Genomic DNA, 16,349 nt, shown 5'->3' with positions numbered 1-16,349 from the left:
CCATTCTGTTGATGGACACTTGCCTTGTTTCCAGTTTGGGGCTCTTACGGATAATGGCCAGAAAGTAGCCTTGTCTCTCCTGTATGTGTGCAGGTATTTCCCTTGGACTTACAGCTAGAAGTGGATAGTGTTCAAAGGATATATCTGTGTTCCTTTAGACACTGTTACCCAGTTTTCCAAAATGGTCCAATGAATTTAAACCTCCACTAATAGAGAATATAAGTTCAGAGTGCTTCTCAGCCCCACTAATACTTGTCCAGGTCTTCTTTTTCTTTTTTTTTTTAATATTCTATTTATTTGAGAGAGACAGATAGAGCATGAGCCGGAAGAAAGGAGAGAAGCAGGCTCCCTGCTGAGCAGAGAGCCTGATGTGGGGCTCCATCCCGGGACTCTGGGATCATGACCCGAGCTGGAGGCAGATGCTTAGCCAACTGAGCTACCCAGGCATCCCTGGTTCAGGTCTTCTTAAAGTTAACCATTTTGCTGGAGATGAGCAGTACTTGATTGTGTTCTCATTTGTGTTTCTCCAATGACTAATGGTGTTGAGCCCCTTTCATATGCTTACTGAACATATGAATAGCCTATTTAATGCAGTGTACCTGTGTAAGTATTTTGCCTATGGTAGTGGTGTGGGGGGAGCAGCTATTTGACTTTTTTTGTTTTTTGTTTTTTTCTAATTGTAGAGCATTTTAGATTTGAGCTCTGTTTTGAGTATGTGTAATAAGTATTGTCTGTTCTCTAGCTTACCCTTTCTCTGTTGATGGTATTTTTTGATGAACAGGAGTTTTTAATTTTCATGTACTTCAACTTATCAGTCTTTTTCAGTTCGTGCTTTTTGGGTTCAATTTAAGAAGGCTTTTTCTATCCCCAAATCATCAATATAATTCTCTTACGTTGTCTTCCAAGTATTATATTCTTTTTACATTTCCACCTGGAATTGATTTTTGTGTTTCCCATGAGGTATGAGTCGGGTTTCATTTTCCTTCTCAGATGGATAGCCAATTGATTTAGCACCATTTATTAAAAAAGATAATTCTTTCCACTCTGCAGTGCCATCTTTGTCAGAAACGCAGCCGTCTATGTGTGTATCTGTTTCTGGTTCTTTCTAGTTCGTTGGTCTATTTGTCTGTTCTTTTGGTTGCAGCATGCTGTCATAACCATAGTTTTATAGCAAATCTTCTTATCCAGTGGAGACTCCTCTTTTTTCATTATTTTTGTTCCCTCAGGAGCCTTTTTAGGCCTTTTCTCCTCTTCCCTCTATGAAATTAAATACTAAGGAATAAGATTTTGTCAGGTAGGATTGATTTGTGTATGGCCACAAAACTATTGAAGTAGGTGATTTTTTTTCCCCTGGAAGCACCAGTTTTCTTCCTCCTTTGGGGGCCATATTATTTATATTGAGAATGCATGCAATAAGCCAAACCCTCCCACCATTTTCTTTTTATATAGGTGTGGTATGGTATTTGTTGTGTTTTGTTTGTTCCCATGAAATTTAGATACAGCTTACTTAGCAATTTGTACAAAGAAAAGTAACCTAGAGTTAAAAAAAAAAAAAAAACAACCTTTTTTTAAATTAAAAAAAACCAAACCCCATATAGTCCACCATTAGTAGATTATATGCTCTGCCAGTGGGGATTTTTATTGGACTTGTATTAATTTTATACATCAGTTTGGAGAGTTGACATCTTTAACAGTACTGAGCTTCCTGATCGTAAGCATAGCATAGCTCTAAGAAGAAAATTGCTTCAGGAGGAAATTGGAAACAGGAGGAGTTCTGTAACCATGAGTGAGTGGTTAAAACTTGTGCAAGAAATATTCACAGATTTATCAGTGAGTTCTACCTCTGTCAAATATGAAAGGAAACAATAATTCTAGTCTTATAAAAACTCTTTTAGAAAGAAAAGAAAAAGAGGGAACTCTCCCCAACTTGTTTTAGGTGTTTAGCGTATGTTAAATACATAACTTATCAAAGATAATGAAGAAAGAAAAAATTATAGGCTAGTCTGATTATGAACATAGATAAACAGCCTCTACATAAAATATTAGCAAACTGAATCTGGATATATACATAACCAGCCTTATTCAGTTGTGTTTATCTTAGACATGAAAAGCAGTTTTTACATTAGAAAATCAGTATTTTTATCACATTAACAGATTAGAAAAAAAATCATGTGTATGCAGACAACTATTTAGACAATAAAATTAATAGCAAAACCATTTATAATAGAAACAGGAAGTTCCTGAATTAAATATGGCCAAAAAAGTACAAGACCTCTGTGGGAAAAATATGAAGCTTAAGAGAGAGAGAGACACAGGGGGTGGGGGGAGAGAGAGAGAGAGAGAGTATGTGTTTCTGATTGTGTAACTTGAAAGACTAAAGAAATTTTTTCTGAAAATACAGATGGATATCCATATAATAAAAGTAAATTCAGACCCCTGTATTACACTGTGCAGAAAAAGAATGAACAGCAGTTCCAGATGGATTAGTGACTTAAATGTGAAAGGCAAAGCTACAGAGCTTTTAAAGGCTTTGGGTAATAATGTAGGAGAGTGCCATTAGTACCTCAGGATTGGAAAGGCTTCTTAAACAAGAAATGAAAAGCACTGAAGGAAAAGATTGATACATTGGTCTACATTAAATTGAAACCCTTGGAATTATCAAAATATGCCATAAAGACAGTGAAAACGTAGACTCAGTGTAGAAAGCATCTGCAACATACAACTAAAACTTGGTTGTATCCAAATGGCAGGAACAGTGAGTCAGTAACCTTTACCTTCAGGGTAGGGATGAGGGAGAGAATGTGATGGGTAGGGAATGCACAGATGAAAGCTCTGTGTGCTGTCACATGTTCTCATTCTTGAGAGGATGGTGTGACTTTTCTCGAAACTCAACTTACATCTTATGCATTTCCTGGATATAAGCACATCGCTTAACGAAAAATGGGGAAAATGAAAATGATAAAGGAATACAGTTAGAATATCCGTTTGCTAAGGCTGCCATAACAAAATGCTGCAGACTGGAAGGCTTACACAACAGAAACTCCGTTTCTCGTAGTTCTGGGCTGGATATCGAAGAGCCTGAAGTCAGCAGGTTGGGTTTCTTAAGATGCCTCTGTCCTTGGCTTGCATCTGGGCCACCTTATCGCTGTGTCCTCACATGGTCTTTCCTCTGTGCGTGAGCATCCTGGTGTCCGTGTTTCTTGGTTTCCTCTTATAGGGACACCAGTCAGATTGGATTAGTGCCACTCTAAGGGACTTGTTTTAACTTATTCTCCTCCTTAAAGGCCCTGTCTCCAAAGACGGTCACATTCTGAGGTACTAGGAATTAGGACTTCAACATATGGATTTTAGGGGAGGATACATTCAGTCATAACACTGAATATGTAGGAAACATCTCGAATAGCACACGGGTTCTTGTGATTTGGATAAAGTTTTCCAAGCGAATTTTTAGATCCCAAAAGTGCTACATTAAAAAAAAAAAAATCTAAAATAAAGTGAAGATGTTATGCTCTGAAGAACTTTGCTAAATGACCAAGATTTGGATTTAGTACTGAACATGTTAATTATGTGTGTGCAATCTTGGAATGCAGTTGTGTTTTGAAAATGTTAAGAGTGATAAAAAGAAATTTCTCCAAGTATTTTTACTGTTTTACACGAATACTCTTAAATCCAAATGTGCAACCTGTGAATAAATGTAATATTAGCGTTAGATCTTTTAATCTCATCATCCCCAACATTTATAAATTCTAGCTGGCAAAATTTGTTTAAAAGCTTTTCACTGGGAGAAGAGAAGATGCTTTTTATTTGGTCATATATGGTATTTTTATTACACCCAGCTCTACTGTAACACCATATGTGCATTTCTGAAATTCACCCTTCTATGCAAAATTATGCAGTGAAAACCACAGAGCTTATGGGAAGAGGGAGGCACAACACTCAGAAACTTTGTCAGTGACACTCAGAAGGGTCAGAACCTAATAAAATCAGCAGCATGGTTTCACACTGGTTAAATAGTTAAGAAATACACAAATACGATACTGAACTTGACACTTCACCTTAGAAGAGAGACCTGCTGTGTTGGTGTGGCAGCGGGCATCAGATGGGTTGCAGTAAGTGATGGAAGGAGGGTCATCTGAAACCTGAGGAAAAGTTGCAATAGCAGATGTGGGTGAGTGCGGGCCCCTAACACAGACGGTCAGTTGCGGTGGTCACTAGGTGTTCGGGAGTCTGCATGCGTTTTGTGTATTCCCGCGGGCAGGGTGCAGTCTTCCATGTTCATTTAGGGTTTCTCGTGGATGAAGTCCCACACAAGCAACACAGAATCCTTGCTGTCCTCAAGTTGTCGTTTCATGTACTGACCACGTTGGAACAAATTTGTGTTTTCAAACAGCGGTAGAGCAGAACTTCCTGCACGTAATTTCTTGTATCGTGCATAGCTCCATCTTTTCATTGTCCATGATTTGTAAGGACTCTGTGTCAGGCTCTTCTCACTGGGCATTTGAAATGACTGCCTGATTTCTGACTGCTGTATGAACTGAGTGGTTTGGGTATAGACTCCAATTTCTGCTTGAGTCAGGTGGGTGGTCATTGTGCTACACCGAAAAGCATCAGTTTTTTTTGTTTCAAGCAAGCTCCTTATGTTCGGTGACCTCCCTATTTTTGATGTTGCTACCAGGATACCCTTAAGCCTGAACCTGATTCAGTGTTGAAAAGACAGGTGGATGTTTATGTTTTGTGGGGGGTCCTTCCGTTCATCTGTTGCTTCTGTCCATTGTGGAAGTATTACTACACAACTTAGGAGCAGGAGATTTCCAGAGCTCCATCTCACTGCTCTGGTCTGTCTGCTTGGTTACAGAGAAAATGAAGTGCTTCTTGTTTTCCTGTCTTTCCACCACTTTCTTGGGTTCACTTTTGAGACACTCATTTTTATGCCGTGAGCCAGGAAATCAGCCTTTGCTCACGGCATTTACATTTCTCCTTCCTGTCTAGGCACTGCTTGGTGTTTCCACAGTCTTCTGCATGCATCCCTGTTAGAGCATAGATCACACTGTTTTGGAGTTTCATGAAGTTGGCTTCTCTCTCTAAATAAGCTGCAACTTTTTCAGGGCATGGACCATATCTTTCTCGTTTTTACTTTTTTCTGTTACTTAGCACCGCGCTTGGCAGTGGTAGTCGAGTGGATGGATGGATGAATGAAGTAGGCTTGAAGAGAACTTGTCCACAAGATCCCATCATTAATATTTGCTCCTCTTTTTGACTAAGTGACATAATCTCAGCTATCTTGGTCACCTGAACTTCAATACTGTGAATCAGGCTTGTGCATTCATTCTTTAGAAGTATAATAATAAAATTTCCTTTTGTGTAACCAAAGATTGCACACTGTATGTTTTGTTTGTGTTTTTTGGAGGTTTTTATTTTCTTTTGGTTTTTGCTACAAACCGTACGTAAGTGTGGCTAATTTGCAACTGTAAGATTGAGGTTTTTTGACACGAGAGCAGTAAAAATCCCATTTTTTGGTATGCTACTATAAATTAAAAGCAATTATTTTTGAAATTTTCAAATATTTATATAGTGGTTAAGTGGAGTAAACTCAAAAGGGGGAGAATATTTTTTAAGATAATAAGGAACAGTGTTTTGGGTTAATTCTTAAGTGTTACTGAAATTATAAATAACTTTTCAATTTGTTTTTAAGTCTTTCTTTTTCCTTCTTCTTATAGGACCTCTTTGTTTTTAGACACGAATTGGCCATAATGAGACTAGCTGCCTTTATGGGCATTACTATGTTAGTTGGGATAACAGGACTTTTTTATACTCAACTAATTGGCATCATCACAGTAAGTATATTTTTTTAATGTAATGTATTTATGAACACATTTCCTAATTATGTACCTAATCCTAAGTGACAAAAATTCAGATATTAAAGGAGAAAATTACCACATAGTCATTTATATATTTTTATTCCCATGTACCTGTGTAATTTTAAAGTAGTGATAATCAATGTACAGAGTATATATACTCTTTTGTTTCCTGCTTTTAAAAATTTGCATATTCTATATGGCTACAGACTCATGTTTATAGTTTTTAATAGTTGGATATACTGTTTAGTGACTATACCATATTTTAATTAATAGTTTTCCTGTTGATCAGCATCTAGTTTGTAATCTTTTTTTTCTATATTACGAATAAGACTACTTTGAACATCTCTTTTTCCTCTTGAAACTATTTAAGACTATTTAAGATAAATTCCGAAAAATGGAGTTGCTGGTAGAAACATTTTATTAGTAATTGGGTCTTATTGTTATTTATTTATTTATTTATTTTGCATGCATTTATTAGCAAAGTAGGATTTATCACAACAGAGAGGTTCAAAAAGTGAGAAAAATTACATTGAGTAAGGATGTGCAAGTTTGGTAATATGCTGCATTGTAGAAGATGTAGGTTAAGGTTTTCTCCTACATAGTTGATGGGGATAAATTGGCAGAATCTTTTTGAAAGGTGAATTGTGTGTATCAGACCTTAAAACTCAGTCATTTTTGTCAACCTCTACACATTTGTTTTATAGAAACTATTTGTTGACGTGTATAAATAAGCATGTATGTTAAAAAAAGATCCCCACTGTTGTATTCTGTATAGCATATGTATTGTGTATGTAAACATAAGTGTTTACCAGAATATGTTCAGTGAAAACAATGTATAGTAAGAAAAAAAGGTTATTAAAACTTACTGTGAAGTAACAGTAATCAAGAAAGTATGCTACTGACACAAGGATACATGTATAGATAAATGACCTAGAATTGAAAGTCCAGAGATGTATGCAAAAATAGTCAATTGATTTTCAACAGGAGAGCCAAAACTGTTCAGAAGGGAAAAGAAAAGTCTTTTCAATAAATGCTGCTGGGGGGCGCCTCGGTGGCTCAGTGGGTTAAGTCCCTGCCTTCGGCTCAGGTCATGATCTCAGGGTCCTGGGATCAAGTCCCGCATCAGGCTCTCTGCTCAGCAGGGAGCCTGTTCCCTCTCTCTCTCTCTCTGCCTGCCTCTCCGTCTACTTGTGGTTTCTCTCTGTCAAATAAATAAATAAAATCTTTAAAAAAATAATAATAAATGCTGCTGGGATAACGAGATATGCACATGCAAAAGAGTAAAGTTGGGCCCTTACCTCACACCATATACATAAATTAACTAAAATTGGATCGTGGACCTAAATGTAGGATCTAAGTTATAGAACTCTTGGAAGAAAACATAGGAGTAAAATTTGGAGTAGGAAATAGTGTCTTAGATATGACAAGAAAATTACAACCAAGAAAAAAATGGATAAATAAAACTATAAACTTTTGTGCTTCAAAGTACACAATCAAAAAGTGAAAAGACAGCTCATGGAATGGGGAAGAATATTTGTAAATCCTATGTCTGATAAGGGGCTTTTTAAAATCTAGGATAGAGAACTCCTATAACGCAATACTAAAAACCAGCCTAAATAAAACATGGCCAGAGGATCTGAATGCATATTTGTTCAAAGAGGTTATACCAATGGACAACAAATACATGAAAAGATGCTCAACATCACTGGTTATCAGGGCAATGAAAATCAAAACCAGGATGAGGTGCCACTTCACACACACGAGGATAACTGTAATTAAAAAAAAAACAAAAAAGGTAATAACAAAGATTGGTCCAGGCTTAGAGAATCAGAACCCTCACACACTGCTCGTGCGGACAGAAAACAGCTCAGATAGCTAACAGTCTGGCAGTTCTTTAAAAAGTTACACATGGAATTATCATTTCATTCAGCAGTGCCTCTCCTAGGTGGATACCCAAGAGAAATGAAACATATGTCTGTGCAAACATTTATACATGAATATTTATAGCAACATTATTCATACATAATAGCCCCAAACTGAGAACAGTCCAGGTATCTGTTAGCTGACAAAGGGATATACAGAGTGTGGGATATCCGTACAGTGGATCTTATTCTGCCATAGAAAGAAGTGAAGTACTGATACATGCTGGGAACACGGAAGAACCTTGAACAAGTCACAAAAGACCCTGTATTTGTGGGGTTCCATTTATATGAAACGTCCAGAATAGGCAAGTCTGTAGAAACAGAAAGGTGGTTAATGTTTGCCTGGGGGCGGGGAGCTAGCTACAGGTAGTGGTAACTAGCCTTGGGATAAAACTGGAAGAGTGCAGTCAGGGAAACGTACCTCTTGTATAAACCTGTGTTTGCATACTTTCTACGGTACTCATCATAACCTTTCCTCCCTAGGTTTTATAGGAAAAACACTAAACACACAGGAAATTATAAAGAATTTTATAGTGAATACCCAACCACAGTTAACATTAGAATATTTGTTTTATCTCATGTCGGACTGTCTGTCGATCTGTTATATGTTCTGATATGTATCAAAATAAATTGCAGGCATCAAATTGTTCACCATGCAGATAATTAATAGAGCTTAATGCTTATTTCCATTTTTTTCCTTCATGTTCTTATTGGCTGTTCATGATTGCATAATGTTTGTTCAAATTATTTTTATTGTTACTCAGCTTGAAATATTTTCTAGTATCTCGTGACTCCTCTAATGATGATAACATGATATTAAGAACAGTGGTGAAGAGGAGAGTAGGTCTTTGCCTAAAATCTTTTCTCTACTTTTACACTAATTCACAATTACTTTATAATCTGTCTGTAAGTCATGTCAGAATTACCAGATTTTACGAATTTTCACTTTTGGATTTACCAAAATCATTGGTATCTATTTATATACCCCAGAATGATAATTCTCAGATTTCTTTCGCTATCTTAAATTCTTTCTAATTCTCAGATTAGATCTATCTATATATATATATGGGGTATATTAGATATATATATATACCCAATATACCCCAGAATGATAATTCTCAGATTTCTTTCACTGACTATCTAATGAATAACTAAAGTTATTTATTAAATTTCTTGGTTTGGAAGGATGTGTAATATTGGATTCTGTTCTGACTCTATTCCATATTACCAAAGTGTTAATATTTTTCAAATTGCCTGATTTTTTTCTTTTGCTATAATACTGAACAGTATTTCATTATCTTAAGATGAGGAGGTTGATTCTGATGTTTTGGTATTTCTAAAACTAAGTAGAAACCACATTTGTTATATAATGCTTTCTTCAAAAGTTTCATTTCTTTCTGTATACATATAGTACCCTCTGAGAATACTCTGTACTAGACAGTTCTGATGTCTGTAGAAATTATACATTTGTGAAACATTCAAAAAAGAATGCAGTGTTAAAGTAGACATTTTTAGCCCAGTCTCTACTCACCCTACTTCCTCTTGAATCCAGGTATTTTGAACAATTGTAGTCAACTTCAGTTCCATTTATCTGGGTTTTCATAGTGACCTTCTAGCATCCCTCTTTTTGGATTAAGAAAAATTCTTTTAAGGTTTCCAGCATGCACTCCTCCTCACATTGACTTAAGGCTCTTTAAAGCTTAATTATTTAAGGTTTTAAACCTCAGTATTAATTTTAAATCTAATAAATTACTAGCAGTTAAATAAAATTTAATATTTAATTAAAGTTAAAAATATAGAGACTGTGCTTACTTTTTTTTTTTTTTTAAATACAGTATGCTTGCTGTTTTCATTTTATGAAAAAAATTAAGACTGTCCACAGGAAATTTCACACCTGGACATGTTTCTGTCATAATTTGAATCCATGCATCTCTCACAATGTAGAAGAAGTGATGAATATGTTAGGTAGCATAAGAAAGAAAGAGGAAAAGCAATCAGTAAATTTAGTCCTTCCACTGGTGTTTTCCTCCTCCCCTATTCCTGCTTCCAAAGACCAGGAGGCATTTTGGGAAAACACCGGTAGGAGTATTATTTCATTATATAAACTATGTCATTACGTAAGTTGAATATAGTCCTATTAGACAATAAACAGGCAAAACGAAAGCTTTTTTAGGTTTAAATTGAGGCTTTGAGGAAGCAGCACATCCGTTTTCAGTAATTTTTCCTCATTATTTCTTAGAATAAATAAGTTATTTCTCTCCACGCAAGAGGGAAGATTCTGTCCTCTTATTGATAGTAGAAGGTAACAGGATAATGACAGTAATGATTATCTGATGTCAAGTTTGAGAGTTAGCAAGAGCAGATTATCTGTGACCCAGATAAAGTAACTAGAAGTTAAGTTTAAAACCAGTGGATTTCAAGAATCTCGTTTCCAAGGTTTAAAGATTGCAACACAACCAGATGCTTCTGTGGAATAGGCTAATCTTCAACCCAGATTTAAAGGATTACCTTTGATTATTTTTAGTTTCATTTTAGACGTAGGCTTAAATATATGTTTGTGCCTTTTTACTAAATTCAGTATTGAAGTTAAAATGTTTTCAAAGCAATCTGCTTTGACGCATTCTCTATTTAGGGAACAGATTATTCTAATTACTCCTTACTTTGCCTGTTTAGCCTTTTTCTGTTTCCGAATGAAATGGATAGTGATGTTGTTATTCACGTAATTGATGTTGTCATACTCTCTTATTGAGCAGTAGTCCACACACAGCCAAGAATGATGTCCGATCTGATGCGCACTGATACTGATAGTGCTGGGTGATGGTATTCGTCATGTTTGCAGTCCCTGGACTTGGGGAGAGTTCGTCAGGAAGCGCTGTAACAGCTGGTCCAGTGCCTTCTGGTGGGGTTCTGACAGGGAGCCATTGTGTACCATGACACTGCTCTGACAGTTTATCTCAGTTTTGTATACAAGCATTTTTGTTTTCTGGGCACCGTGGAGTTGATATAATAGCTTAAGCTTTTGATGGCGTCTCTGGAGCATAGAGAGCTTTTCTCAGTTGTGGTGAGGTTGAGGGTAGGGTGCGGCATATTTAGCTGTGGTTTTGTGCTTTAAATTCTCAAAGAAAAAAATGGAACTTTTGCCTTTGCTCTCACAGGTACTATTGTTGAACTCTACTTGAATCACTAAAGATGGCTTAAAGTAAAGCTTTTCAAATTAAAAAGGGAGAAATGTCTCCCCTCCCCCCCAACATACTGACTCATGATTACTTAAATAAATACAAAAAGAATCACAAAGGCAGGGGTGACTTAATTTTCACTTGGTTATCTTAGGCAATGAAAAGTATCTTCTGTTCAAAATGTGTTCAATTAGTTTAAATGAGATTGTCTATTAAATAGCATTCTCATTAGTCTGACAATTAGTGGGCTTACCTGCCTTTTACTATGTACCCAGAAATGTAGTCCTGAGATTATTAATCCTTATAATTAAATTTTGCCAAGTATCCCACCGAATCAGTGTGAATTAGCATCTTTCAGTATAGCCTCTGTACAAATTATGTGTGGTTTACTCAACTCCAAATCAGCATTGCAAATATGGAAATCATTGCTAATTATGCTGAGCCCAGCTCACTTAACATTTTTATAAAGGGTGCTCTGTATGGCATTTTCTTTTCTGAATTATATGTTTTGTTTAAGAAAAACAAAATGTATTTCTAATAGAGTACTCCTAGTTGTAATATTGGATGAAATATAATATTTCTAGTGGCTTTTAAAAATCTAGAAAAATTATTAAGATTTTAAGTGCCATTTCTTACATGCTTTTAATATTATACACGGATATTTCTTTGAACTTTGAAATGTGTAGAGAACTTTATAGAACCTAGGATCTCCCCTTCCAAAGAATTAGTTTAAATACATACTAAGTTAGGTCGCATGGTAATAAAACAGCATTATTTTAAAAAATGCCTGCTAGCATCAAAATTATTTTGTGTGGGATTGGATTGCTCTTCAGCATAAACGTGTTCGTTTGTGAAAAATAAATTTATGTTATGTCCTCTCTCTGGCCAGGGTCATGACCTCCTTGTATTTCTGATAAAATTACAAGTAATTACAAACTATTTAAATCTATTGTGAGAAGTTCTTCCTTAAGAATACTGCATTTTAATTTTCTCAAAGCATTACTAATTGCTCTAGTGATTAAATGGATGCTTTTTTCAGTAAAGAAGCTAAACATTTATGAGTTTTCATTTTACTTAACATTTTTACGCAAACATCCATTTTATTTTCTCATGTTCTGAATCTACATGAATTTTTGATCTGACTTTAAAACATTACTGTAGGATTGGCAAAAACACTAAATCCTGTATTTATAGTTAATTTATGAATCTTTCCCACAATGATTCGTAAGCTTCTCTGTCACATTTTGTCAATACATTAGTTACTCCCTATGTCTCAGCCAGAGAAGCACATTAGACCATCTTACCAGTACTGGTAACCAAAAATCTTATTGAAAGTATAAGTTTGTATAAAAAATGTAAGAGTAGTTGACCTGGAGTGTTGATTGGGAACATGGTTTCCAGCCGTTTCAAGTATTTAGCTTAAGGCTTACTTGTACAATATGTTATTATATGTAACCATTCTCTCTGGCATTCTCTGTGTATTTCCGCACAGTTCTCTTGTGTACTTGACTGCTTTCACTAGACTGTAAGCTCCTTGATGCAAAGGACTGTGTCCTTAGTAATAGCAATAGGTCCTTAGTAAATTTTTGATAGGTGGATAAATGAGTATATGATCTTGGTTTATATACCCAGTACTTATTTTTTCAACTCGAGTATATGCCCCTTGTGAATATTGGATTTTATCTGTGTAGTCTCCTGTAGTCTCTGCATTTTATCTTTTGTTATAAAATCCACCTTGTAGAAGTTATATTCTGATATAATTGAGATACTGTTATCTCTAAGCCCTCAAAACAGGGGTATATATAGTGGGAAGCAATATCAATGAAAAGTATAGTAGGCAATATCAGGAAAAAGTAGGACTGCCATTTACTGAGGCATTATTAAGGGTTCTAACATATATTAACTCATTTAATGCCTACAAAAATCTATGAGTAAGGAATGATTATTTGAAAATTGAGATACAGACTTTTAGTAACTTTCCTAAGGTTTTATACAGCTGGGAAGTGACTTGATGAAGAGAAAGACAGTGATTATTTTGCAAAGAGATTTTCAGTGACTATATATGTAAGATCTGCGGCCTTCTCACTTTGGTTCCATGAGTGATTAAATGTTCATGTGAACTCCAGATCTCTGATAAAAGATATAGCTCGTTCTCTTTTGGAGATTAGTGCTTAAAGAACAGATGATTTCAAATGAGGACTACAGTGAGTTCTGACTTCAAAGGAGGAGAGTGAGCTATGATTAACAGAAAATAGTCTCTTTTTAACTTACCTTCTTAGACTAAACCTGAAAGATCATTTCTTAGGATAAGATCAGCCCCAGGAGAAGATAAAGTATTGGTTGATAAACTAGGAAAGGCCCATATAGGTCTTGCTGTTTCCACTTTATTCTTTTTTAGAAAATAAACTTATTTTTAAAATAAGAAAGAAGGGCTGCCTGGGTGGCTCAGTTGGTTAAGTGTCCAACTCTTGAACCGCTCAGGTTATGATCTCAGGGCTCTGAGGTCAAGCTCTGCATTTGGCTCTGCCATGGGTGTGGAGCCTGCTTACAGTCCACTCCCTCTTCTTCTGCCCCTCCCCCCTCACTTGCATGTGCTTGCTCGCTTGCTCTCTCTCAAAACAAAATAGGAAAAGATTTTCATGTATCTCTTAGTTATGCAGATTGATAGAAGTCTTAGATATTTGAGTCATTAAACCCATCATCATGGTGTAAATATTTTTCTGGAGGTAAGATATCCTGATTGTAGACAACATACTATAAAAACTTGTTTCTCATTCTTTGACAAATGCATTTTTTCTGGATAGTTGAGTTTTATGTATAACTAAGTATTTATAAATTATGTTTATATTCCTCAAAGATGGCAAGTATCTTATTGGTTCTTTCCTGATGGTCACTAAAGGTATTGACTCTTATGCTGAATGAAATTACTACACCAAAATCCATTTTAATTATTTGTAGTTTGTTTTTTCTAAAATAGTCCACATTTCTCTGCTTTGCAACACATACACACACACACACACACACACACACAGTATATTTAACCTCATTTGGCACTTTTGGCATTAACTTGTGGTTTTCAGTGTTCTGCCATTAGTAACCCTCTCTCCTCCTCTGGTTTACAGATCCTATTGTGTTTATGAATGTGATAGCGTGTTGACTTGTGTTGTTCTGAGCACATTCTATAAGTGCAAGGGACGTGTTTATGCCTGTTTGGCTATTCGAATACAAATTGCATTTTCTTTTCTTATAACAGTATTCTTGATAGCTGAGTTCCAGAGAGAGAAGCATTTGCTATTTCTAGAGGGGGAAAAAAAAAAAAAGCAAGCCTGTTTTTGGCTAGCCTCGAAAATCCTGTTCACAAAGTCATGGTAAACATCACATTCTTTGATAGAATAACCATCTGTTTATGATGACTTAACAGGTACTATTCTACTTATTTCTTGAATCAGGTTCTGGAAAGATGTCAAAAGCACTTGGAAATAAAAGCTTTTCCCACATGAAATCTAAATCCAAAGTCTTTGAAGTTGATTCTTTTATTTAAGCCACATATAAGTACCTCAGAGTTTTAATCAAATTGTAAACTTACACATAGTAAAAATTTACTATAATACTAGGTGTAGTAGTCTGACTCTGTAGTCGCCTTCCTTATCCGCAAACAGTTTATAAGTATTATCCACAACTGTGATTTGAGGCCATTTACTTACCTGTCCTAAGAACACTTACAGACCTCTGTCCTGTCTTTTCCTTTGCCTGGTTGCACAAGCTGCCTAGATTGTTGTGGGGCAACGTGTCGCCCATCAGTGCTAAGAACCTGTTCAAATTACTTCATTCACTTTCCGTGCAGATGTGGAAGCAGAGGGCCCGCTTTCCACTAAGCCCATAATCAACGTTCTCATGTATTTGCAGACTGTGTTGTCACAAAGTAAAATGTTATTTTGAGGAAATTATGCAACAGAACTGAGGAAAGTTAATTATAAATAGACTTGTCATTGGATACCATGAATTTCAAAGCATGATAGGAAAACTAATGAATATGGAATATGTGGCTAATCTACAATCTTGTCACAAATTCCCAGGGAAGAGGGAAATGAAACACTGCTATTGGTGACTTTGTCGTCTAAAAAAATAGATTTATTTTCTCATATGTGGGCTAACTATAGTTATTCAACTGTTCATACATTGAGAACTTAATATTGTGAGCTGTTGATGTAAATGCTATAAAGAGATTTTTAAAGTCAAATGTTTTTTGTTAGTATCATTGGAAGAGAGGTCCACAGCCAGAGAAGTTCTTGGGATTGGTGTGGCCACCTGCGACGCTTGCATGTTTGGTGACAGCGCGGTCCACCTGTCATATGTGAGCGAGCTCTTGAAGTAGAGGATAAGAGGAGGAAAACTTCTCTGACTGTTTTTCATATATCAGAAAGAACATATTTTCTTTTGTAGTACTTTGAAGTCTCTTTAAAATGTAAATAAGTGTCTAAAATAAGATTGTGTCATTTGTGTTTTGGTTATCTGGCTATTACTTACCAGCACAGTTTCTCAGCCTAGCGATGGATTTTTCTCTTATTGTAAATGAAACCAGCATATCTAGAAACTTTCTTCTCTTTGTTGAATTGTTTCACTTACCTATTTGTGTTAGAGCTTTATAGAAAGCACATAAGAAGAAATTGTATTATGAAGATACTGCTTTTTCTGTTAAAGAAATAGTTTCAATTTCCTTTTCAGAGTGATAGGTGTTGTAATATGGCAAATACGTAGATTGCCTTGTTGGATTGTGTTTGTTTATAGAAGTCCAGAACCAGTAGCCTTCTTGGGCTGTTTGCAGTTTTCTGTTCATGAGTGCCTTAAATTCATCATTTTGGTATTTATTTTCTCATGCATGTTCACTGATAGTTGAATTAAAAAATAAATCCTAGACTTTTAGAAGAATTATCAAAGAAAGCAACTGTAATAAAAGGTTATAGTTTAATAAAGTGAGACTCCTACAATTTTTGTGAGGTTTTGTAATTGAATAATTTTTTTTTTTTTGGCACGATGTAATGTTCATTCTGTTTTTGTCAAGGGGATTTCAGCAATGTATGCAGTTAATTTAAAATTCTTAGTACCCATATGTAAACTGTTTAAATCTTTAGAATATTCTCTAAATACGATGAAAAGCCTCATAAAGTAGATGTAGAATAAAGCCTTGATAACTTTGTTCCATCTGAGTATAATTTTTCTTTGATTTTTGATAGGATACAACATCTATTGAAAAGATGTCTAACTGTTGTGAAGAAATGTAAGTATAAACGTGAAGTCCGTAGTGTTCTTCTTTAAAAACGGAAACAGCTGGCCACATTTGAAAAACGTGTGTGTGTAGTGGCAAGATAGCATAATGCTGGCTTTTTCTCAGG

General features: G+C 35.6%; 1 protein-coding gene across 1 annotated transcript in view; it reads left to right on the top strand.

Annotated features, from left to right (window-relative positions):
• Positions 1–16,349, top strand: part of ZDHHC21 (zDHHC palmitoyltransferase 21) — a 66,471-nt gene that overhangs the window by 41,619 nt on the left and 8,503 nt on the right. The window contains exons 7-8 of the mRNA XM_082695052.1: positions 5,718–5,834; positions 16,191–16,234. Of these exons, the coding sequence (XP_082551178.1) occupies positions 5,718–5,834; positions 16,191–16,234 (161 nt within the window). The remainder of the gene's footprint in view (positions 1–5,717; positions 5,835–16,190; positions 16,235–16,349) is intronic.

The sequence above is a fragment of the Mustela nivalis genome (genome assembly GCF_964662115.1).
Source record: "Mustela nivalis genome assembly, chromosome: 13".
In the NCBI taxonomy this organism is placed as follows: domain Eukaryota; kingdom Metazoa; phylum Chordata; class Mammalia; order Carnivora; family Mustelidae; genus Mustela; species Mustela nivalis.
Note: the sequence above shows the minus strand (reverse complement) of the source record. Positions and strands in the feature narration are given on the sequence as shown.